Consider the following 25434-nt stretch of genomic DNA (forward strand, 5'->3'; position numbering starts at 1 on the left):
CTGGCATATTGGGTTGTCTCCCTCGGGACCTGAGAGTATCGTGCGGGTCTAGTTGCTGTTTCCGGATCCGGGGTCTTAACGTGTTCTTGTCGTTTGGTTGGATGTAGGTGGGAGGGAATAGGATTAAACTGGGGCGTGGATGGATTTCAGGAAAACGTATATAAGGGACATGTAGGATAGGTCACGGCTCGCCAAGACATCACGAACAGGAACAGCCGGCTGCCTACTTTCGGCCTGCAGGGAAGCTATTAATTTAGACCTGGCGTCACGGTGTACAGGGCATGACCAAACCACATGCTCTATGTCGTGATAACCTTCACCACAGGCACAGATACCACTTTCCCCGAGCCCAACACGACGGAGATGCGCGTCAAATCTATAGTAATTGGACATAAGCCGGGACATCACGCAAATGAAATCCCGACCTACATCCAACCCCTTGAACCACGGGTTCGTCGACACCTTGGGGATTATGGAATGTAACCACCTTCCCAGTTCCCCTCTGGTCCAAGAATTTTGCCAACTTATGATCGTATTCTGACGTACAAGTGCGAAAAATTCATTAAAGGCAATTGGTCTTTCATAAATATCACCGTTTGTTGCGCCCACCTTAGCCAAAGAGTCCGCTTCCTCATTGCCCGGTATCGAGCAGTGAGAAGGGACTCACGCTAAGGTAATCTGAAACGATTTTTCGGATAAAGCACTCAGTTGTTCCCGTATTTTCCCCAGGAAATACGGAGAGTGCTTAACATCTTTCATCGATCGGAGAGCCTCAATGGAACTGAGACTGTCCGTAAAGATGAAATAATGGTCCGTGGGCATTTTTTCGATAATGTGTACTGGGTGTACTGAATTGCAGCTAATTCTGCGACGTAAACAGAAGCAGGATTATCTAGTTAATGGGAGACGGTTAAATTGTTATTGAAAATACCGAAGCCAGTGGACCCATCAAGAAGTGATCCGTCAGTGTAGAACATATTGTCGCAGTTGATGTTTCGATATTTATTGGAAAAAATTTTGGGGATCTGCTGCACGCGTGAATGATCCGGGATTCCACGAGTTTCTTCTATCATGGATGAATCGAAAAACACAGTAGAATCAGAAGTATTTGATAAGTCGACACGATTTGGAATATTCGAAGAAGGGTTAATATTTTGGGACATGTGATTGAAATACAATGTCATAAAACGGGTTTGAGAATTAAGTTCGATTAACCTTTCAAAATTTTCAATCACGGGACGGTTCAAGACCTCGCATTTGATAAGAATACGAGAAGACAGGCTCCAGAAGCGGTTTTTCAATGGTAGTACTCCAGCTAAGACCTCCAAACTCATCGTATGGGTCGACTGCATGCAACCTAAGGCGATACGCAAACAACGATATTGTATTCGCTCCAGTTTGATCAAATGTGTGTTTGCTGCGGAGCGGAAGCAGAAACACTCGTATTCAATAACTGACAATATCGTTGTTTGGTAAAGCTTTATAAGGTCTCCTGGATGGGCTCCCCACCATTGTCCGGTTATTGTACGAAGAAAATTCACTCTTTGTTGACATTTTTTCATCAGATACCTCACGTGACAACCCCAGGTGCCTATAGAGTCGAACCAGATACCAAGATATTTGTGTACCAAAACCTTAGAAATCGTTTTACCCATTAATTGTGTTTGAAGCTGAGCAGGTTTATGCTTCCTAGAAAAAACTACTATCTCAGTTTTCTCCGGAGAGAATTCGACACCTAGCTGTAAAGCCCCAGACAAATTGTCCAAGGTAACTTGCAATGGTCCTTGCAAATCGGCAGCTTTGGCTCCTGTAACAGAGATTACACTGTCGTCTGCAAGTTGTCTTATCGTGCATGAATTTGCCAGACATTCGTCGATGTCATTTACATAAAAGTTGTAAAGAAGGGGGCTTAAACATGAGCCCTGGGGAAGACTATAAATATATATATATATATATATATATATATATATATATATATATATATATATATATATATATATATATATATATATATATATATATATATATATATATATATATATATATATATATATATATATATATATACATATATATATATATATATATATATATATATATATATATATATATATATATATATATATATATATATATATATATATATATATTTACAAAACATTCCAAATAAACTTAATTTTTCTACATATCGTTAGCAAAGTGACGTTTTTTTTTATTATTATGATTATTTATTTGTTTTACCTTTACCATTTTAATTTGACTACCTCCGGTTGAACATTCGTCTCTCAATCATTTTTTTGTTAAGTTATTGATTAAACTAACCTAATCTTATCTCTCTAAGCGTGGTTCTAGAAATTCAAACAGTCGCTCTTGAACATTACCTCCGATGCAGAACTTTTTACTCTGGCTGGCAACATATTCAAGCTAACGACTCCTCAAACGAACAAAGAATTTCTATAGATTGAAGAACTATTTGATGGTACAACCATGTTTTGAAGGCGTCGACCGCGTGAAGGAATCAATTTTCTGTGAAGTGATGGCGGCATACAAGTTGTCATGAGCTTTTTTTATGAAAACACAGGAACTATACGCATATAATTTTTGAAGTGGGCATCCAATAAGATTCGAGTTCAAATGACATACACGGGAGTAGCGATTCAGCCCATGAACAAATCTCATGCAACAGTTCAGGGCAACACTTAGTTTACGCAGTTCACCGGCACCTGGATCGATGTGAACCACATCTCCGAATAGAAAATGAGGAAGAATCAAACTTTTAAACAGCTTCAGTCGGGTACGAACTGGGGCAGAGGTAGCACAACTATATAGCGTTCGTAAACCGGCATAAATTTTCCCACATTGTTGTCGTATAAGTCCATCCCATTTTAGATCGTTGCGAAAGACGTAGCCCAGGTTGTTTGCATTATCTGTCCAGTGAATCACTTCTCGGTCCATTATTAGGTCAGGCAGTGTATTATGGTGAGCAAAATTCCGTGTTCTGGTTTTAATTAATAGGGCTTTACTTTTGCTCTTATTGACAAGCAGTCCATTTCGGCGAGACCATTGTTTAATCCTTGCAAGATCCTCGTTAACCAATTCAACAATTTCGCTGGTACCAAGACCCAAACGGCTTATGTACAACTGTACATCATCAGCATACAACTGAATGGTGCAGTACTTTAGAACATTAGGCAGATCATTAATGTAGCAGCAAAATAACAGCGGGCCAAGAACAGATCCTTGCGGCACTCCTGAAGTGATCACAGAACTATTTGATCGTCGATCTCCACAGAAAACAGTTTGCTTTCTATCTGTTAGATATGAGTTGAGGAGATTTACTGCACCAGAAGTGACATTAAACTGTGATTGCAGTTTTACGCAGAGCCTGTGATGATTGATTGTATCGAACGCTTTGGAGAAATCTAGCAACAATAGTATAGAGCCAGCCTTTTTATCAAACGCAACAGCTAGATCATCGTACACCCGGATGATCGCTGTTTTAATGCTGTTACCTTTTCGAAAACCTGCTTGAAACTCTGATAGTAAATTGTTTCCAGTAATGTAAGAAGTCATCTGCTTTCCAGTTAGCTTTTCGAAGACTTTCGATAGAGCGCAGAGGATGCTTATAGGCCTCAAGTTTGTTATTGAAGTCAAATGGCGCTGCTTTCGGACAGGAATTATTTTCGCATGTTTCCAGCAAGAGAGAAAAACACTGCTTCGTATAATGACATTGAAGATATGCGTCATTTGATTGACGACCAACGGTAACATGACCTTAATAAATTTTATCGGCAGATCATCGAGTCCTGTTTTATTCGATTGTACGTCACAAACAGCATTGACAACTTCCCAGTTTTCCACAGTACGAAAAGAAAAACTATGAGGTGAGCTAGGATAAGCTCGGTTGCTTCTACCACCGTTGTCGCTCACAGTAAAGTTTGACACAAACGCACGATTTATTTCATCGGGGTCAAGATAGCAGTTGTCACATGCTGGTTGCTTGCCAACGCCCAGCTTCTTTACCCGCTGCCAGAGAACTTTGGCAGAGATTCTACTGTCGAGGAACCGGCTCATGTATTGTGCTTTAGCTCTCGAATTGAAGTTATCGAAAAAATATGCTGAAATGTGCTATAACTTTGTAAGGAAAAGTCCTGGATATGTGTGGCCTTCAACAAAAACGTGTGTTTTGTATGCCCAAATGCTTCTTTAGAACAATGTTTTCTGGTAAAATGTAACTAACAGAAGTTTAGTACAAAAAACTAACTTTCAAGTAACTTTTACTTGAAATACTCTGTAACTCTGTTCCCAATGAAGATAGAAATTTTGTTTGTTCAGCAAAGTTTCATATTTTTGCACGTTCCAAAACTTTGCCGAATAAACCATTCCTCTATCTCTTAACACAAAAAAGTAGGTATTTTTGATATATGAAAACCTCTTGTGACTTATGCTCGCCGTACTCTAAAATGGGTGGATTGGGACAAATGAAACCTAAAGAAGTTTATAGTACTTCAACTTAACTTCAAGGAAAAGTATTGACATCATGATTCCACTTGCCCCTTTTTAACCTATACGTTCTTGAAGTTATCGAAAAAATAAGCTAAAATATGATATAACTTTGTAAGAAAACGTCCTGGAGATATATAGTCTTCGGCAAAAATGTGTGTTTTGTGTGTCCTAACAATTCCTCCGAACTACACTTTCGTGTGAAATGCAACTAACAAAAGTTAAGTACAAAAAACTAACTTTTAAATAATTTCCATGTAATGTACTTTATAACTTTGTGCTGAAAAAAGATAGGATTTTTAGTCTTCGGCAAAAATGTGTGTTTTGTGTGTCCTAACAATTCCTCCGAACTACACTTTCGTGTGAAATGCAACTAACAAAAGTTAAGTACAAAAAACTAACTTTTAAATAATTTCCATGTAATGTACTTTATAACTTTGTGCTGAAAAAAGATAGGATTTGTGACTGTTCAACAAAGTTTCATATTTTTGAATTTTCTACAACTTAGCCTAATAAACTATTTTTCTATCTCTTAACACAAAAAAGTTAATTTTTTTATTTTTAGTATAGTAAGCTTTTCATATTTTTTGACGATTTGCGATTATGCGAGTCATTCATACAAACAATTGCTCCGAAGACATTATTAAGCTAGGATGAATTTGAAAGGCGCTATGGAATTAGGTTCCACTTTTTGCCTTATTGAACCACTGTGCAATGGCAGCATATAGCGGCCACAGCGGTGGCATGGCCACGGATAGCGCAGCAGTGGCAGCGGGTATCAGCATCGATAGCAGCTGGACTCCCAAGTAACAATTCTGGTTTTATCAAAGTTTTATAGCGCTGTTTCGGCTGTATTAAGCGCTATAAAATTTTGATAAAACCAATATTGTTACTAGGGCTAGCTGATGCAGTGAGGAACTTTAGTAATATGTAGTCTCTGTGCGATAGCGGGCACATTCAGTCATGAGTACAACATCCGAGAAACTTTCATTATCTGCATAAAAATCAAGTATTCGCATAATCAAAATCTGAAAATCATCAAGCCTCAATTATGACAAGCAACTTACTATATTATTGAAAATGGTCAATCCTTGTTGAAGCGCAAAATTCGATTAATCTAAATGGTCATTAAAATGATTGCTTCCCAAGCACAGTCGACAGAAACATAGACCTTGCAATTTGAAATGTGCTATTTGGCTTGTATAAGAGTAAGGATAGTTATCGATAGTTATCAATAATTTCCTAATACTATCGATAACTATCGATAGGTTTTCCATCCCTATATAAGAGCCTGTTTCAATTGAAGCCGCTCATAATAGTTCTAGACAGCGACAACAGCAGTCCTCCCTTAGCAGCAGCAGTCGCAATGCAGTGGATGCCAGCGGCAACGGATAGCGGCCTCGGCTGTGGCATGGCAACGGATTGCGCAGTAGTTGCAGCGGATCTCAGCATCGATATTAACAGGGCCAGCTGATGCAGGGACAGCGAAAACCAATGGCAGCGTATAGCGGCCAAAACTGTGGTATGGCTACGGATAGAACTGCAGCTGCAGCGGGTATCAGCATCGATAGCACCTGGGTCAGCTGATGCAGTGGGGCACTTTAGTAAATTGCTGTCTCTGTGCGATAGCGGGCACTAGTAAATGCATCCAATGAAAAGTTGCCTCATTTTGACAACACACCTACGTTCTGGTAAGCTGGCATTCAAAATACATGAGCCGTCTAGTTAAGTTAGAGTGTTAAACCAGGTTTTCACTGTTTATTTTATCACAAGGAATACTTTATTCACACTTTCAGTGATAACGCAAAGATGTGATTGGAATCTTATCCAATATTGAATTGAACAACAAATTGTCCTTTTCAGGATGAAATATAAACCTGATTGAAGAGTTAATATTTTCTCTTGAACTAATTAACATTTTTAGATTTGTAAAAGTTATACATTTGACTTTATCTCCGTTTCCCAGAACGTACTGAATTATCTTTTACTTCAGTCATGAGCACAACATCCGAAAAACTTTCATTTTCTGCATAAAAATTAAGTTTCCGCATAATAAAATTTTAAAAATTATCAAGCCCCAATCATGACAAGCAACTTACTATATTATTGAAAATGGTCAATCCTTGCTGAAGCGCAAAATTCGATTGATCTGATTGGTTGTTAATATGATTGCTTTTCAAGCACAGTCGACAGAAACATAGACCTTGCAATTTGAAATGTGCTATTAGGCCTGTATAAGAGTAAGGATGGAAAATATCAACTAAAACAGCTAACGATAGTTATCGATTATTTCCAAATACATATCGATAATTATCGATAGGTTTTTTATCCCTATATAAGAACCTGTTTCAGCCGAAGCCGCTCATAATAGTTATAGACAGCGACAACAGCAGTCCTCCCTAAGCAGCAGCAGTCGCAGTGCAGTAGATACCAGCGGTAGCGAATTGCGGCCACAGCTGTGGCATGGCAACGGATAGCGCAGCAGTTGCAGCGGATCTCAACATCGATATTAGCAGGGCCAGCTGATGCAAGAACATGAGCGGATAGCGGTCACAGCTGTGGCAATGCATAGCGACAGTAGTTGCAACGGGTATATCAGCATCGGTAGTAGCAGGGTCAGCTGATGCCGCGACCCTCCCTCTAATAAAATGCTTTCTTAGTGTGGTAGCGGGCAGCATCAGCAGTAAATACATCAGCCGGCACTTCCTTTAATGAAAAAGTTGGATCATTTTGTTCAGAAAAATATTACTGTCGGTAATATTACAGAGATTAGCATTAATCCGATATTAAATTGAACAATTGTTCTTTTGAGGACTATTTGTCTTATTTAACAAACTTAAAGAATTAATATCTTCGGGTACCAGCAGCATTATGGTAACAACCTCAGCGGTAGATGCAGCCGGCACTTCCCTGAGGCCGATGTTATAAGAAAGTGAATGGAAGCGGCACGGCGAAATAGTCTGGGATGTGCTTAGACGCGCGTCATTTTTTGTTGTTGATATTATTCCCCACATGAAACAATGCGCTTTCGTACGATAGCGGCTGTATTAGCGGTATGCATTTGCCAATACTTCCTCCAGTGAGGCCGCGTCTAGTTTTCAATGTGAAAACACCTTTCTACTGCGTTGGCCGTGCGCCTTAGTCCTCACTGTCAAAGTATCACAGAGGCAGACAAACATTACATTCTATGTTTAATTTAACGATTGTCCTTATAAGGACACCAAATGAATTTATGAAGATTTATTTTTTCCTCGTTTTGCGCTATAATCGAAAGATAATTATCTCTACCTGCATGCACACTCTGACTGTTAAAACTTGTTTGCTCCGCAGAGTATTTGTTCCATTCCTGTTCAATAATGTATTTATATATGCATATTACAATTCGATAGCACTTCAACATCTCATTTTCACAAAAATTTGCAAAAAAAATCCATACCTACTAGTAACATATCAAACAACTTTGTGTAGTTCTACGTCAACCTTGTGATCGTGGCTTTGCGTACAACCCTTGTGATTTTTTTTCTATAAGACATTCTTGCGGCTTGCATCAGGGTAGTGAATCCAGTTTTTTGTTCCTTTTTTGGACCTTTTTGTTCGTAAGTCGTGAGCAAAATGGGCAGAGAATGTACAAAACATGTTTCAGGTATAATTTTACAAAAAACCCATATTTATCCACCTAGCGGTCAGACCCAGCCTTTCACATTCGAACTTATTATTTGTTTGTATTTGTATTTGTATTTTGTGTAATTCATCTGACAAATAAAGTCTTTATGTATAAATTTTAATCCTATTTACGAATCGTCCAATTGTCTCATTGGAATCAAACTGCTCTTTCACAGCCGTAAACGCTCGAATGCATGCTAAAATCGGCTCGTTTTGACCAAACAAAGTCCGGTGAAAGGTTGGCTGTAATAACGATGTATTCCGGAGAGTCCTATAAGGTACGCGAAAGTTCATCTTTTCAAGTAGTTTGGGGGCATCAATTTCACCGTACAACATTTTCGCCACGAACAAAGTTTGTTGTAGTTTCCTTCGTTGTTCCAGTGTATCGAAAGCCAGTAGTCGGCATCTGTCAGGGTAGGGTGGCAAACTATCGGGATTTCTCCAAGGCAGATTTCGCAGTGCAAGACGAATGAACCGCTTCTGGATACGTTCGATTCTAAGACTCCACGAAAGTTGATGCGGTTTCCACACGATGGATGCATTCTCTAAAATTGGGCAGACGAGAGCACAGTACAATGACTTCCAGCAATGTGGGTCCGAGAAGTCCCTGGCAGTCATAGACAGGAAACCTAACTGCCGGGTTGTTTTGGAAATGATCGCTGTTCGGTGTGAGTCAAAACTTACTTTAGAGTCCAGTTTAACTTCCAAATCGGACACTTCGGTGACTCTGGGGATGATTTTCCCTTCAATGTTATAATCAAACAATATTGACTGTGATGTGCGGTAGAACGATATGACCTGACATTTATTGATTCTAATTGTTAGTTTATTCCTGCGGCACCAATCAGCAAACGTGGTTAGCGAGTCTTGTAGAAGCCACAATCCTCTCCAGTCCGCACTTCAATATAGATTTTTAAGTCGTCAGGATACAGTAGCTTAAAACCTTTTTTCTAACAAAGGCTGCGTCGTTAAAAAATAAAATGAACAGTAGCCGGCCGAGGTTGCTACCTTGAGGTCCCGATTCGTTTGAAAATTTTCTTGAAACAAAACCATCAATGTTGACGCGAAGTTCCCGCTCCGTTAAATAGGATTCCAATCAAGACGTTAGTTGCGAAGAAACACCAAGGCGAGTCAGCTTGTGCAGAAGTATTTTATGGTCAATTTTATCAAATGCCGCCTTTAAGTCCGTATAGATTACGTCAACTTGCGCTTTCACTTCCAGAGATATGATGCATTCTGACGTAAAACTCAGCAAATTTGTTGTTACTGATCGACCTGGCATGAAGCCATGTTGGTCGACAGATATGTAGCATTTTGTCGCATTAAGAATTACCCTGCTCATTATTATCTCAAATAATTTAGAGACTGCCGAAAGACTTGTTATTCCACGATAATTAGTCGCTTCATATCGATCTCCTTTTTTGAACACGGGTGTCATAAATGATTGTTTCCAAATACGACGGAATTTTGCTTGTTCCAGTGTGCGGTTGAAAATAGAACTTAATGGTTGCACTAGGTTACCAACACAGCGGCATATTAAAATTACAGGTAGACCATCGGGACCAGGTACATACGATCGCTTCAACTTTTTTGTCGCTGACAAAATCATATCTGATCTCACGGCAAACACTCCCAAATCAATGAGATCGATAGGAACGTTACGAATAGCTTCAACGATCTCCAGTTCAAAAGCGCGATTTGCTTCGAAAACAGATGCAACATGTTTGATGAGCATGAGCATGAGCATGATTGACCGCCCGCGGTTGCTACTCCGCTATTGCCAGATCAGCTGTAATTACACAAAGAACCAACAGATGATGTTTGGGACCAACATGCATCCTTAATGTGTAAAAACAGGTGACCTAAATCTTTATATTAGGCAATACCAGCGCCGGCCGCACCCGAATGCAGGTCAAAGAAGGAGTTTGTATAGGAATATGTTGACGTGATACTCGCTTTATTGGAAGCCGAGAACACCTCTGCACTTCCACGAGAAATCATTGGGATGTTGGAGAAAGGGAAAGGCATACAGCAGGGTTCGTTTTGGTGAACGATGCGCTATATTCGAATGTCGGGTTCTTCAGAACAAGTGCCGCACCTACAAGTTTATTGCATCCGCCACGATATTCATAATGTGATTCGAACTTATTTAGTTCGATAATGTAACACCGGAACAATAAAACGTACGCGAGGATACAGGACCTTTGACTAAACCGAGACCACTTAAAATTACCGTATATCTCCTCGTAGGGTGATCCTCTTTATACCTAAAACTATTGCGCGTTGTTGATCTATCTGTAGATAATACGACCTCATGGAAGGTATCGACGCGTAGGTTGAAATGATATTTATCGATTGAACGAAATGTACTTCGATTTGCGATGTATTAATTTAGATGCAACGCGCGAGCATTCTCCGGCTCAACGTTGATAAAGATCAGAAAGATATGATGAAATACCTGGGTTGACTTCGCGAAATCACCTGACGCCGGAGGTCCATTTATAAGCAAAACCCGCCCGGGCTGAATACGCGTTTACACCGAAGCGTTACGAACAACCGTTTTAATCCCACCGGCCGACACGGACGCGCAGGAACTCGGCGTTTACGTCGATTATCTCTTAACGACGTACGAGTTGCCTAATAAATATGAAAATTGGCAAAGTTCCATGCATCCAAAGCCTCAACAATTTAAAAAATGCAAATATACATATTAGCCAGAATATATTTTTAAATTTGTTGACAAAGTGCCGAACTAGTCATAAATATAACATATTATGTAAAACAACTGGTCAAAAGCTAGAACAATCAAAAAATCAAAGCAAATGATTCCGGAGAAACACATACTCCAAACTCCACAAACCACACTAACACTTTGTGGATAAAAACAAAACTTGTTACTGAAACCCTGCGAAAAATATACCGCGCACAAAATTTCAATGATGAAATCAAAATCTCTCTGTATCTGTTTTCTCACAAAAAGTAAAACTAGAAACAAGCACCAAAATATCACTTTACAATACAGACAAGTCAAAACGTATACTTAACTCTCATATCTTCATTTTCCTGTTGTTTTCATCGTTTTTGGACTTTTCTTAAAATGGCAGTACAGTGGCAACATGCATGTATGCCTTCACACACTCGTTTAATCCATAGAACATTTCATTCGTTGAAAAGAGATAGCACATAAACACTGTAAACGGCGATGCGTGGTTTTGATCTTATTGGCAAATTTTCAATTCAAGTTTAATAAGATACAGGCCAAATATAATTTGCACTATGCCAACGGATAAATTCCTAACGAGCATTCAGTCACTATAAAACTATGTGGAGCAGCTGCTCGAAAAACACTATTCTTATTGTATGCAATAACACCACACACTTCACACTTTCAAACCGTCGCCAAGACAGCGATAGAAAAAAAAACAAGAAAAAATAAACACTTCGGTGAATCTAAAAAGCAACGCAATGATATTCAATTTTCACAATTAAATTCACTTTTTTGTGTGGAACTCCACACTTTTCGCACTCAGCACATTGCAATAGAACACATGTATGTATGTTTAACAATTCTTTAAGTGTAAAATAACCGAAAATCACCAAATATAATGATGATTTCAAAGCAGGAACCAGCTGGCCAATTTTGATCACGGCCTACTTCCTTCGAAAACAGATGCAACATGTTTTGCGAATAACTGACTTGATTCTAAAGCAGACGCTGGGACCTGATTCTCAAAATATTCATTTTTTGGGATTGCAGTACTTTTCCGCTTCGAATTGACAAACCGCCAAAAACCACTAGGATTTGCTCTTAATTTTATCTGCACACGCAATACGTAAGATTTATATAAAGTGGCATTCAATGAACGGTACGCGTTACTGGCTGACTGAAAAACTCTTTTGTTGTCAGGCGTCCGTTGGCGGCGATGTTTACGGTGTAGTGCATTTCGCACACGTTTCAATGATCGTAAACGAGGAGTTAAAATATACTTGCACGAACCCTTCAATTTTCAGACAAAAATACAACTTGATTTGCTGGATTTATTTTTCACTCTAAATAACAAATTTTCGGTAGCCATCAGTGAAACTATACCGAACATTTAAAACATAACATTCTCACAAATATGAACATACATTTACACATACACATGTAAATAACATGAAATAAATATGTTTTTAATATTTGACGCGGTATTTTTGAGGATTTTTTCTCTACAATGCTGTTTAATTCGGTTATGTAGTTTCTGAGATATTGAAGTTTCATGATTTTCACATTTCGATACATTACAGACGAAGTTACAGTCCATAGGGTGTTGTGAGGTAGCTAGATCTTTAATTTGACACTAATTTTGTGGAAATCGGTTCAGCCATCTCTGAGAAAAATGAGTGAGTTTAAACAGCCTCTTGAAAACATTTCTTCATATAACTTTTGAACCATATGTTTAATCATTATGAAATTTATAAGTTAAGGGTTCTGGAGATAGCCCGTTCATTTGACATCAGTTTTGTTAAAATCGGTTGTGAGGTTTCTGATATATTGATGTTTGGTGATTTTTACATTTTGATACATAACCTCTGAACAAAAAATCCGATTACAATAAAATTCAATAGCAACCAATGGGGCAACTAGACCTATCATTTGCAATTAATTTCACGGAAATCGGTCCAGCCATCTCTGAGATAAGTGAGCGAGAAAAAAAAGTTGCAAACACACACACACACACACACACACACACACACACACACACACACACACACGCACACACACACATACACACATACATACAGAAAATGCTCAGCTCGTCGAACTGAGTCGAGTGATATACGACTCTCGGCCCTTTGGAGCACTTTAATACCTTTAGTTTTTGCAGTGGTTGCTATACCTTTCTAGGAGAAATGCAAAAATGTGATCGCATTTCTCAAATCTCCTAGTTTTTGTGTGAAAATATTCGCTATGGCGTTGTTCCTATTCGCCCCGTAAATTTGCGAACCGGGAGTTTTCCATGAAACATTAGTAAAAGGTTGATAAATACCTTATGGCAATCCTCAAATTCACTATAAAAACTTTAAATGCTTTACTAAGGACCCAGCACAGCATACGAACAAGCTCAAAGTTGAACAGAATGGCTTCCATAGGCCAAGTTTTTTAGCACCTTGAAACGCTCTGAACTCGAGCCTCCATTTTATATTTTTTTAACAAACTGACAGTAGTTCTAACTCATAAATGAGTTTAAAGGACTTGTTTACTATTGAACTAACCGAGAATTTTTACTACATGATTTTTGAATGTAATCAAAGACTTGTAATAACATTCTTCAAGATTAGAAGTTTTGTTTCTATTCGCGCTGTTGTTATCCACCCTGTTTTACGGTATTAAACACGGTGTAGGTACGGATTGTTGAAAGCAAACCCAACGAATTGAGACCCTAAGACGACGATGCAGGATATAACCTCAATTTTTAAATCCTCTTCAATCAGGAGGAACAGTCGATTCTTTTTTTGCGCGGGGGACGCATCCCCTGTACTACTTCCTTAGTAAGTGGCCACCGACTCAGCGACTTTCCTGTAAGTACTACCGAATTGAAGAAAATTAGTGGATCAGGTGGGATTCGCATCAAGTAAGCAATTGTTGAGTCCATTAACCCACGTTGCACCACGAGGCGGCACAACCCACAATCTGGTGTTATTTTGCTCATTTGAAGCTAAAATGATGACTGTAGTGACCATTCTATTGTAAAAAAGGGTTACTTTTTAGGGTGAATCTTTCCTAAAGATGGTTGAACCTATTTTCACAATACGAGTGTAACAAAAACGAGACTTAAAGGGTGCAAATGAAGAATAACATAAACTTTCTAGGTGTTTCTCGATCTGAATCATTTGCAATCGCACAAAAAGTTGTCTCACAAATACATAAGAAAAATCGCTAACCAATGAATTGTAATGATTTTCCTTTTTCCTCTCATTTTCAGATTCTGCCTTTTTGTATTCACGTTATTTACGATTATTGCTACAGTCACTGTGTTACTATCGGCTCCACATATAATAGTGCAATAATAACGAATTCGATTTTTATATAAACACTTGTTATATAGGTGATCTATTGAAATTTATAAGATTTTTAAAAAACAAAACGCGTGTAAATCAAGTTAGAAGTTAATTAGATTATTAAATAGATTTTAAAAACAAATGATCAGTTTAAAACTGCCGACAAATAATAATGAACTACAAAATCTAAACATCACGAATAAACATCGGATGAAAATTCATAGATAAAAAACGATGAGAGATAAATATTTTTCTAAACAGCAAATTCGACGAGATATCTTTTAAGCATATATCCTCGACTATACTCAAGTAACTGTTCCTGCAATCATTACCTAAGCACTGTAAACTCTAATGAATTGCCTATACATGAGAGTAATGTGAGGATATCTATATTGCACCTGCAACTATACTATAAGTCCATTAATGTTCAATGCATTCCATAAAAATTCACCTAAGATGTAAAAGATTTGACCTTTTATTCGGTGCAACAATAAAATTAGCATACAAATTTCGCGACAGGAAATAAGCACTATAAATTGTGATGATAGAGTTGGACAGTTTGATTTCAGTTAATAAGAATGCATGAAAAAAATTTCATAATACTAGATTAGAAATAATAAAGTATACAAAGTAATATTCAATACTGCATTGAAAGAGTCATCTATATGTAGATGGTGAAAATTACATCTGGTTTAATGACAACCGATAAAGCGTATATATTTCAGATATACAAAAAGCGTAGTAGAATTGCAATCAAATAATTGAATTGATATTTTTGATAAAAATACCAAAGAAAGACCTGAAATACAGTCTTAGTGTTTTAGGGGCGTTGATATATAAAAAATATTTTTTAATACATGCATACAAATATTTAGTAAAAGCTACTGTAAAAAGTAATAACGTAATCAGTTTTATTTAGATAACATTACCACTTGTAAAAAGGACTTACGTGTAAAGGTATTCACATTAACTATTTGATTTATTGTGTTCGAAGTTTCATTATATATTTACTTCAAAAATACATATTATTTTATATCGCTTTTGGTTTGAATTATCTTGCCCGGCAGTTATGATATATCTTGTACTACGGATTCTTTTATTAGGCGAACAGATCGAACAAAAGATCGTAAGCATTTTGAAATTATACAATCCCAACCCATCCAATCTGAAATCGAGATAAATCTAGATATACAGAATCGTTTTGTTTGGTTTTAAGAAATGTGTCATATTGAAAAACAGTAGATAAAAAACAATAATGACATTGTTTAACAATCTTATAGGTCAGCAATAAAGCAACACAGAGCATTATTGAAACACCATATTTTTAATATTTGCTTGATGATTTTACATTCAGAGATTTATCGTTTTTAAAAAACTTCGCCTCATTTATGCACTGCCAATATTATAAAGATAATAATAAAAGAAACATCGCTAAGAGATCAGTAGGTATTTCTCATTTCTTATTCTGGTTGAATCTCGTTGGAATACAAAGCTATGCTGTAATGCTGTTCAAAATGACTAAACAAACAGAAAACAAAAACACATCAAGACTCACGTGTACACATCACATATACGTATGTAAACACATCACACTTACGCATACGAGCACATCACAAATACATATGCGAGCTCATCACATATATCCATGTAAACACATCACATATACCTATGTTATATGCATATATAAACGTTATGCATGTAAAAGTGTATGTATGTTGCAAATTTATGTATGTTGTTCATAGGAATGTATATAGGTAGAAATATAAGTGTGTAGAAATTTATGTACATAATAACGGGTGACAACTAAAATTTTGGATAAGACTTTCTTATTCACTACCCTATATGTTAGCTCTCTCTCTCCTCTTTATGTTTGTAATTTTTGTTTTGATTATGTACGCTCAATTCTGTTTAAAATGGCATCGAAACAAGGTACTGGTATCATCCGAACGATGATTTAGTCTGTGCTAGCAGCATAATTGATTTAAATGTTCTATTCAAATCATTATCATCCAATTTGCAGCAAATTATTGAAAATTCTCCATTCGGCTTTTCGTATAATTAAGCCATGTGTGGTTCGGCCTTTTGTGATTTGGCCGTTTGTAGAACGCTTTTGCATAGGCATCACGAAAATGTTCCGTCGAAAAACCCGATACGCTCCTTTCTAAAAGGTTTCTTAATTTTTATCGTTGATAATGAATGTATCTTCATGAGAAATACACCGGTATTACTTCAAATACATCCACCTTTTTTGACAGCAATGAAAAATCCAAAATATTTGTTGTCATCCGTTAGAAATGACTGTATGTAGAAATGAATGAAAGTAGAAATGTATGTATGTAGAAATGTGCGTATGTAGAAAAGAATAAGAGTATTTTTTTTAACATGTTAAAAAATGTGAGTTAAAATGTATGTATGTAAAAATTAATGTAAGTAGAAATGTTTATAAGGAGAAATGTATGTAAATATGAATGTATGCACATATTAAAGTGGGGCGTCGTTAAAAGTAGAAATAAAACTTGATAGCACAAAGCCAGAATAAAGTTTTTTGTACTGTTCGGGGCCCCAAACAATCCTAAATTTATCGGAAGTCGATTGGTTTTGTCTTCGCTTGGTGCAATGCATTTCGAATTTGTATGGGAAAACCTGCTTTTGTATCTTCCATTCTAGAGGGCTCAAAATGTTTTAAATTATATGTTTCACTTCACATTGTTTTTTGACTCTCAGCAACTTTGCCGAAGACACCAAAGGGTAAAGATGCCCATAAATAACGTTATAGCTGTTCAAAGTTGAGTACGTCGTATTTAATGCTAAAAATCATTCTTTCTGCCAATACTACCAGTGTACCGGCCATCAGGAGCTATGTTTGCTTGATCCACCGAAGTGTATGAACTCAATATGACAGGCTACTTCTGATTTAATTCGACATACTCAACTTTAACCAGCTATAGCTTTTTTAAAAGACATTATAGGTCCTTAGCAAAGTTGTTAAGCATTTAAAACTATACTCTAACATAACAATGTACATTAATAAGGCATTATCAAGTCCTCTAGAAAGATAAACTCAAAACAGTAAGATTTCCCATACAAATTGAGACAAAACCAATTGACTTGCGGTAAGTTTAGGTTTGCGGCCCCAGAGGGAACCAAAAAACTAATAAAAATACAAGAAGCAGCACGAACACGACGGCAGATGATAGGCAGATGACGGCTAGTAACACTAGCTAGTAACGTAGAGTATTGGTATCATCCAAATGATGATTTTATTGAAAGTTTGTTCAAAATGTTATGTCTGTTAGTCTATGTGTAGCCATACCGCGAGCATAAATTCGACAAAATACACGCCAGGACCTGCTGTTAAACGGAACATAGTTGGCTGGTTTGCGTTTGTATAGTATAGAGCAGTGGCCGCAAGATTCATCTGAGGGGGTCGCAAAGCTCTTGGTAAATTTGACGGGTAACTAAAAGCTGTTTCCAGATATCGCTGTGAAAGCAGATTTTTAACTCTTCTGCGTATAAGGACCAAGGTTTGAAACAAATTAGACTTGAAAAACGATATGAGACTGGAAAACGCACCATCATATTGCAAAACCCGTCTCTAAAATTCTTTTGGAGGGCCACGAAACTTTCTGTGTGCGGAGCTCTTTTTGTTTAGCAAAAGGTGCCGCGGAGCCAAAAAGGTTGGGAACCACTGGTATAGAGCATTCTCTTTGTTCCTTGCGGTCACACGAAGAAACAAAATTAGGGGCCATCCATATACCACGTAGAAGGATTTTAAACGATTTTCACCCCTCCCCTCCCCCGCGTAGTTTGTTGAACATAATATATAAGAGAAATTTTCCACTCACACACACTATCACTTTTGATTGGCAATACTCTATAGAGATGTGCGGAGAGAATGTTGTGAGCCAAACGAACTGTCAGAACCTGAGCCAAATGAACAAGAAAGGTAACACCACATTGAGAGGTATTGCAGTCAGGCACAATAGAGGACGTGTTTATTTTCATAGGTTTTTCCTGTTCTATTGCAAAACAATGATTTATAAATGCTTCAAAATTGCATCATCACAGTGATTTTTATCCGGAGATATATAAACCTTTTGTATGGTTAACAAAATAATGATCAATTGTAGTGAAAGTGAATGGAAATGAACATGAACAACTTAGTTGTTTTTGCGATGCACTTTAATATTCCCCAGTGCTTCTATCGTCATCACCGATAATAGGGCAATCGCTCCATTATTCATCTCAACAGGTTGGTGCATCTATATTCATCTTATTTATCCAATTTACCGTCAAATTTCTACAAATTATTGAAAGTAAATCTATTTGCTTCTCGATTCTCTCAAGTGGTTTTACGTTGATAATATGGTAAAATTTGACGATAAATTGATCAAAAAGGCGTGATGAGATGAATATAGGAGCGGTTACCCTACGTGTCGAAGGAAAATTATATAGTAAAGTAAATTATTTTCAACAGTTTTTTTTTTCAACATAACTGCACTAAATCATTACTGGAAAGGTTTCAAAAGGCAGTACATGAAGGCATAACTTGTTCTGGTTGATAAACTTACACAAACTTAAATGGAAAAACATGTATGACTTTTGTTTCTATGGGAAAAAATGACAACCAGAAAACGTTGAGAGCAAAAGTGGTAGATGTCCAGTCTGAGCATTAAGGGTGCATTATAGTTCGCTAATCTGAGGACATAGAACATTCAGGTCTTCAGCAGAATTGTCCAAGTGATTGAGTAAATGATTTGTTTGTTGAGGAATTCTGTCACTTCGTGGCGCTAGTGTATATGTATTTGCTAACAGAAGAAATTTTACATAAATTCAAAGGAAAACAGCCTGGTATCTTTGGGATTGTTATTTGTCCGATAATAACAACACAATGGACTTAGGTTCGACTTTCGGTAGACTACCGGTTGCCCTCTGGATCCAGAAATACCGTAGAAGAGGAAAACTGTAAATTAATTTGGCTATACTGCCGGTACCCGCATAACTGTCCCATACTGATTTTGGTCACTTTTGAGTTATCATCGGGAATCGACTTAATTGTTATCATATTTTCTGGAAAAAAATTGAAATGGATACGTTTGTATGGAAAAACATGGAAAAAATACCAAGTTGTTTTTGTCCCATATTGAAAGTACCCGCATTACAGTCCCACTGCATAGTGGTACAAACTGCAAACATATAATTTTGCTCTAGATTAGTGTATATCGGATAATTTTAAGCATATAGAAGTATGTCATTTAATTAACTAGACTAATGTTGTTGTTCTGTAGTACAATCTACGTTGCCAATGATACTGCGGTTGCTAGTTGAAATTATATGTGATGGGACAAAATATGCGAGTACTTTTGAAATTTACCCGCATATTTTGTCCCATTTTGTCTTTTTTTCAAGTTATATAACGTGAAACCAATTCCATCCATGTTTTGTTTGTTCTCAACGATAAACTTGTGGTGCCATGAAACTGTTATGGTTATTGGTTCTGGATGTAATTGCTTGAAATCCGAAAATTCACGGATAATATTAAATCGCCGTTTTCTCAACATGTTGTTTTTCATTATGCTACAGTTATCCGGGTATCGGCAGTATAACTCTGGTATAGCTTATCTTATCTTGGCTTTTCTTTGAAATTATGGTATATCATTGCGTTCTGCATTAATTTATTCAAAAAACCCAAAAAGTGGAAAAGATGGCACATGTACCACTTTTGCTCTCAACGGCTCATATGTATGTATGAATATATGCATGAATGTATCCGAGTCTTTTGTTTCTATGTTTGTATGAATATATGCATGAATGTATCCGAGTCTTCTGTTTCTATGCCACAGAAGCGAGATATATCAGTTCGAAACTTTTACATAAATTTTAAGTAATAACAACGGTTTGAACAAAGCCGTTGGACCAGATCTTTTTTCAAAAGTTCCAGTGTTTTACTAGTCATAGAAACGTTCGGTATGATAAACCGCTTTAACTGCTTACCAGTGGAATTATTTATTCAGTTGGGCTTTCCCTTAATAGGTTCCATGCTTTTGAGTTTTAAGTTAAGTCAAAGAAAGGATCTGATCCTATTAACTAATGAGGCGATACACGTCTTGTAAGCTCATCGCATAAATATATTTATGTATATGGGTCATTGCAACCAAGCAGATGCAGAAGTCGAAACCAAGCAGTTGCAAAAAATTGATATTGAAAAATCCGAAGTTTCTAGAAAACATCATATCTCAGAGAAACGTAAGAGCTTCAAGAACCGTTAAGTATGCCATGAGAAATCATTACTTAGGATTTGAAGATTGCTGTTTTCGTTTCGAAATCGTTTTAATGAGATACAGGGTGAGAACGGTTTAATTAGTGGCGCCTGTTTTAATCAGCCAAAAAAAACGGGTCTCATACTATTGATTTTTTTATCAATACCGACTATTCCAATGACAAAATCGAAAACTCTGATTATCTAGCTACCTTACGAAAGTTCAAAATCCCGTTCATCGCAGAGAAAACTCTAAACAAATATCAATCGAATAAAATCAACCTAATTTTCACCATTCAAGTGCTGAACAGATGTGAACTGCTTAAAATAAATTTGGGATGATTGCAATTGAATCTATTCCAATTGGGAATTTCGATTGATTGTTGTTAACCGTTATGAGCTCTACAAAAAGAAACACCCTTACTTGACAGACGGGGTACCCAAGTACCCACAAATAGAAATTCTTGTAACTATTGGAATTTTCATCCGATCTCCACAGTTTTAGCATCAAAATACTCAATAACTACTCTAGTTTGAAATCAGTCTCAGTGATGCCCCGAAAGAATTTCCTTACTCTCGAAAATCCGGTACCCATATTGGATATTATTCGGTTCTCTTCCAGAAACCGGAAGTCGCTATTATGGAATCCAAAATGGCATTGGGGCTCGTTTTTTTGGTCTCTAGGTATCATCGCAGTTCTGTATTAAACCATATTGTATGGTATTCGATCTTGTATTATTTGATTGTTTCAACAACAATATCGCACGCTTAGCGGTCTCGATCAACTAGATAAGTTGAGAGAATTCGTTATCGATATTGTTTTTGGCACATTTTGCATGTGTAGGATAAGTACAACGATACACCTTGCCTCAGTGCTGAGTCGAGAAAATTTCCAGCTCAAAAAGATCATCGATTCGATCGGGAATCGAACTCGATATCACAACCGTGTGGAAGAGCTAACCGACTGACATCGCTAACCACAGTGCCACGGGGACAACTGTTTGATTGTTTTAATGGCCACTAAAAAGCTCCGGTGGAATCTGTTCTGGAAGGATCTTTTTGAGGGCATGTCACCATAACACTCGAAAACATAAAAATGGCCTGTGGAAGTAATCAAATGAACTCTGAACCAACTATTGTAAGATTCTGCTAAAATATTACTCGGTTGATGAAAATTCACTACTGGCATTGATTTTAAAGTACCTAGAGTAATCACTGAATCTTTTGGTGCTAAAACTATCGAAATCGAAAATTGGGTAAGGAGTAAAATAAATCAATTACTCCACCTTGTTACTATATAAAAACTAATATTATCAAAAATTGCTTCTTAATGTGTTTTGAGATGTCACTGATTTTTATAACTTTTCATTGAAATCGTAGTTCACCAATTTCGTCTAATGAGTAAAATTAAAAAGTACCCGAGTATCCCGTCGAGTACATCACGGTGAAAGTTTGCAAAATCAGTTTTATAATCTGAAAACAAGTGCTGACAAGAAAAAAGATAGTAAACAAGTTGATATATTACTGTTTGTGTTTCACTTTATATATTTCGTGTATTTTGTTTATACTGCTACAAAGGCTGCTTAGAATAGGTTTCCTACCCTATTACATTGTTTGGCATGTAGTAAAAATTCAACAAACCAATTACCTTAGCCGTTGAATGTTTCTGCAACAACGCATATTTCATTTTTCATGGATACGCTCAGTTCTACAATTTACTGAATTTCGCTCAGTAATTTTATTTTTGCTGTAAACCAGTATTTCATTGTTAAATTAACTGAAAACCACTAATCGATTCAGTGATTCGCGAAAATACAGCAAAACTATTTGCTGAATCTAGCAAAAGAATTGATATGCCAAAAAATTTTACGTTTAGCTGTCATTAGTAAAACGCGCCAAATCACTGTGCAGATGGTACGGGATCATCGCTCCTGATAGCGGATATGGGACCATAGCTAATACCCCGTTCACACTACACCGCATATCACCTGATATCAGGAGATTCGTGCTATCGAGGTCATATCACCATCCCTATTACCTGATATCCTATACAATCCAACTGTCAACGGATATCACCTCGACTACATGCTATCGCGGATATTATATTCGAAAACCAATAATAACCACATTTCCAGCAGTTGGCAACATGGCCAACAGACATTTGACGCAACCCTATAAATTTCAAATTCGTGCTGCATGCGAGAAAAAAGGAAGGAAATATTTTTGCTATTTTCATCCCGCACATTTTGACAATTGCATTTGAGAGTTTGCGTTGGTGCGAGCCAACTAGCTGACATCTCTATCCTAATCCCATTGCTCTTGTTTAAGCTTTGACCTGTTATTGTTTTCTTCTCTTTTCAATTACCAAAGCAAATGTCAAATCATACATATCAGCTCACTGTAGTGTGAACACTCGAAGTGATATCGATATCATCTGGTGATATCAGGTGATATCCGGCGTAGTCTGAACAAGGCATAAGTAACTGTTGGGCTAGATGAACCTAAAAGTTGAAATGATAATCATACAACTCTGGTTCAACAGTAATTTGGCAGATGGGCGGATGGAGACTGGTGGCTGAGGGAAACATGGTTCCTTGAACTAACTGGTTAACCAGCAAATTGATTTATGCTTTGCTGAATGTACTGCAAATTGTCATAGCTGACAACCAGCAAGCTGTATTTTGTTTTACTAAACATGCAGCAAACGATCTGTCACTTTTATGCAATTGAGCATTACTGAATAATCATCAAATTTCATTTTACTGAACAGATTGCTGGAAACACAGCACACCAAAATTCAGCAAAATTTTGCTGGTTTCCAGCAATGAAAATTTGGTGTGTAGGATCGTAGCACTTGGCTCACAATTGTCCTGTACACTAAACAATTGGCTGCGAAGTCTGTGTATAATAAACAGAAGGTCGAGTTCCGAATCGGAATGTAGCACCAAGGCTTTGCTTTATGAAGCATCCTGCGTATTAAGACGAAATACTCAAAATGTGTAAAAAGAAATACAAACATAAGCATATCAATTTGTTTCCACCTTTCCTTCTGTCAGTACTTGCTTTCAGATTGTAAAACTTACTTAGCAAATTTTAACTGTAATTATTTAGAGTTTTCGTTCGAGGGTCACTATTCGAATATAGGCCAGTCCCAGTGATTTTTGCATGTCAAGTAAGTCTAACATAATTCACTTCAGCATCAACAGCTTTAGATATGGAGATCTTGTATGCTAAACTCACTGAATTCAAAGTTCTCTTTAATCTCAACTCATTTACCTACTTTTATGTCGACAGATCATTGAGATCCTACGCCGGATTCCAGAATACGCCTCGGCACAGGATCCCAACTATTTGTGTATTATTTTTTCGAGGTATGTTACCGGTACCGATGTATTGTGGAAACTGTAAAAATAAACTAAATGTTATTTTATCAAAACAATTGCGAAACCTACTGTTATATCTAATTGATCCATCCATCAATGGCAAAAATCTGCGATCGTTGTTATGAAAATTTGTTAGAACTCGATGTCACGAACAAGCTCGATAAAAATACTATTTCAGCATGAATAGATTAAATGCATACTCAATTGAAACTACTAAAAACTGAAGCAATTGTTTATTTGCTAAAATGATGTTTCAAAGCACAAAAACTTTCGTTGTTGAACATCTTTTCGATTTGTTAAGCCTAACAAAGGAATGTGAAAGTATACTAAATTTATATGCTTCACTTAATTTTTGAGTATCGTTTTTATTTTTCAATAAGCATATACATTATTATGGTGACAGCAACTGAGAACCTATTGTTTTGACATACCCCAAAATATTTGTATACACCTACCACCACCTACCGAATACTTTCTGTTTCTGAATGCATGTGTAATTAAACTACAACTAATGATACATTACTCTAAGAAAGTTGAGTTTTTGTGGTTAATAACAGATGTATGTACAAATGTATATACTAAAAATACAATTAACTTGGTGGATAACTAAATGAGTCTAATTCAAAATGAATCAATGATAGAATAAACTATATAATTATTAATGCCTGTCATCAAAATATGATGTTAGCAAAATTAGTTTCGTCACATTGACGATTTTATTATAGTAGTGGAAAAAATCAAAAAGAGATTTAGAAAACAAGCGAAATGTGTAAGAAGTATTAGTTAGCAAAATAAAAATTATTTATAAATGTTAAATAAGAACGAATGTTTTGGATACAACTTTAAAACACAATTACAATGAATGTTTGGCTGGTACAAAACAGTTATGCACTCAAGGATCTAGTAACAGCCACGTTTATATAAATGTCTGTAATATGTAAGAGCATAGGAGCATATGTGTAGAATATTTTTTATCAAATTCGTTTAGTATGTTGAATTCCAAAACTGGACTATTATTAAGTATACAAAACAATGGAATAAAAAAACACGCTATGCATTATACCTGCTCATTTTCAACTCTCTTTCTGTCGTACATTTAATTTTCATGCCCATTTCTGTCGTTATTCCAAAAAAGTGTACAGATTACTTGTTTATGACTCGCGTGCAATGGTTCCGATTACACTGGTCAACAAAAGCTGAAATCGGAAAAAAAAAAAAAGATTATAGCTATTTAACCGTTCCTGTGAGTTTTAGTGTCCCTAGCCATTACCTTTTTTTTCACGAAATATCACTCATTCAATCGATAGCTATCCAATTCGAATAGACATTCCCCCGTTAAAATTTCAGCAGCTACTGACGTACTACGATTATGTTTGCAAAGTATGAGCTCTATTATTTAAATTTAAATTTCTCTTATTTCCCAAAAAAAAAACCTCGCTCACCCGAATATCCTTGGTATGAAGCCGGCCATCGTTGTAGACATCTCACCTTTAATTCTTTACGTGACTTCGGCACTTCCTTAACACGATAAGAAAAACTGTAATTGTTCACTGTTTTATCAAACAGACCCCTTTTTTAGACAGA

At 36.7% G+C, this 25434-nt stretch overlaps 1 protein-coding gene across 3 annotated transcripts in view; it reads left to right on the plus strand.

The window, feature by feature from the left end:
* Positions 1–24912, plus strand: part of LOC129727470 (CHRNA7-FAM7A fusion protein) — a 519941-nt gene extending 495029 nt beyond the window's left edge. For all 3 annotated transcript variants that reach the window (XM_055685335.1, XM_055685337.1, XM_055685336.1), the window contains one exon: positions 14133–24912. In XM_055685335.1, the coding sequence (XP_055541310.1) occupies positions 14133–14217 (85 nt within the window). In that variant the 3' untranslated portion in view covers positions 14218–24912. The remainder of the gene's footprint in view (positions 1–14132) is intronic.
* The last annotated feature ends 522 nt before the right edge of the window (positions 24913–25434 follow it).

Source organism: Wyeomyia smithii, chromosome 3, assembly GCF_029784165.1.
Source record: "Wyeomyia smithii strain HCP4-BCI-WySm-NY-G18 chromosome 3, ASM2978416v1, whole genome shotgun sequence".
Classification (NCBI taxonomy): Eukaryota; Metazoa; Arthropoda; class Insecta; order Diptera; family Culicidae; genus Wyeomyia; species Wyeomyia smithii.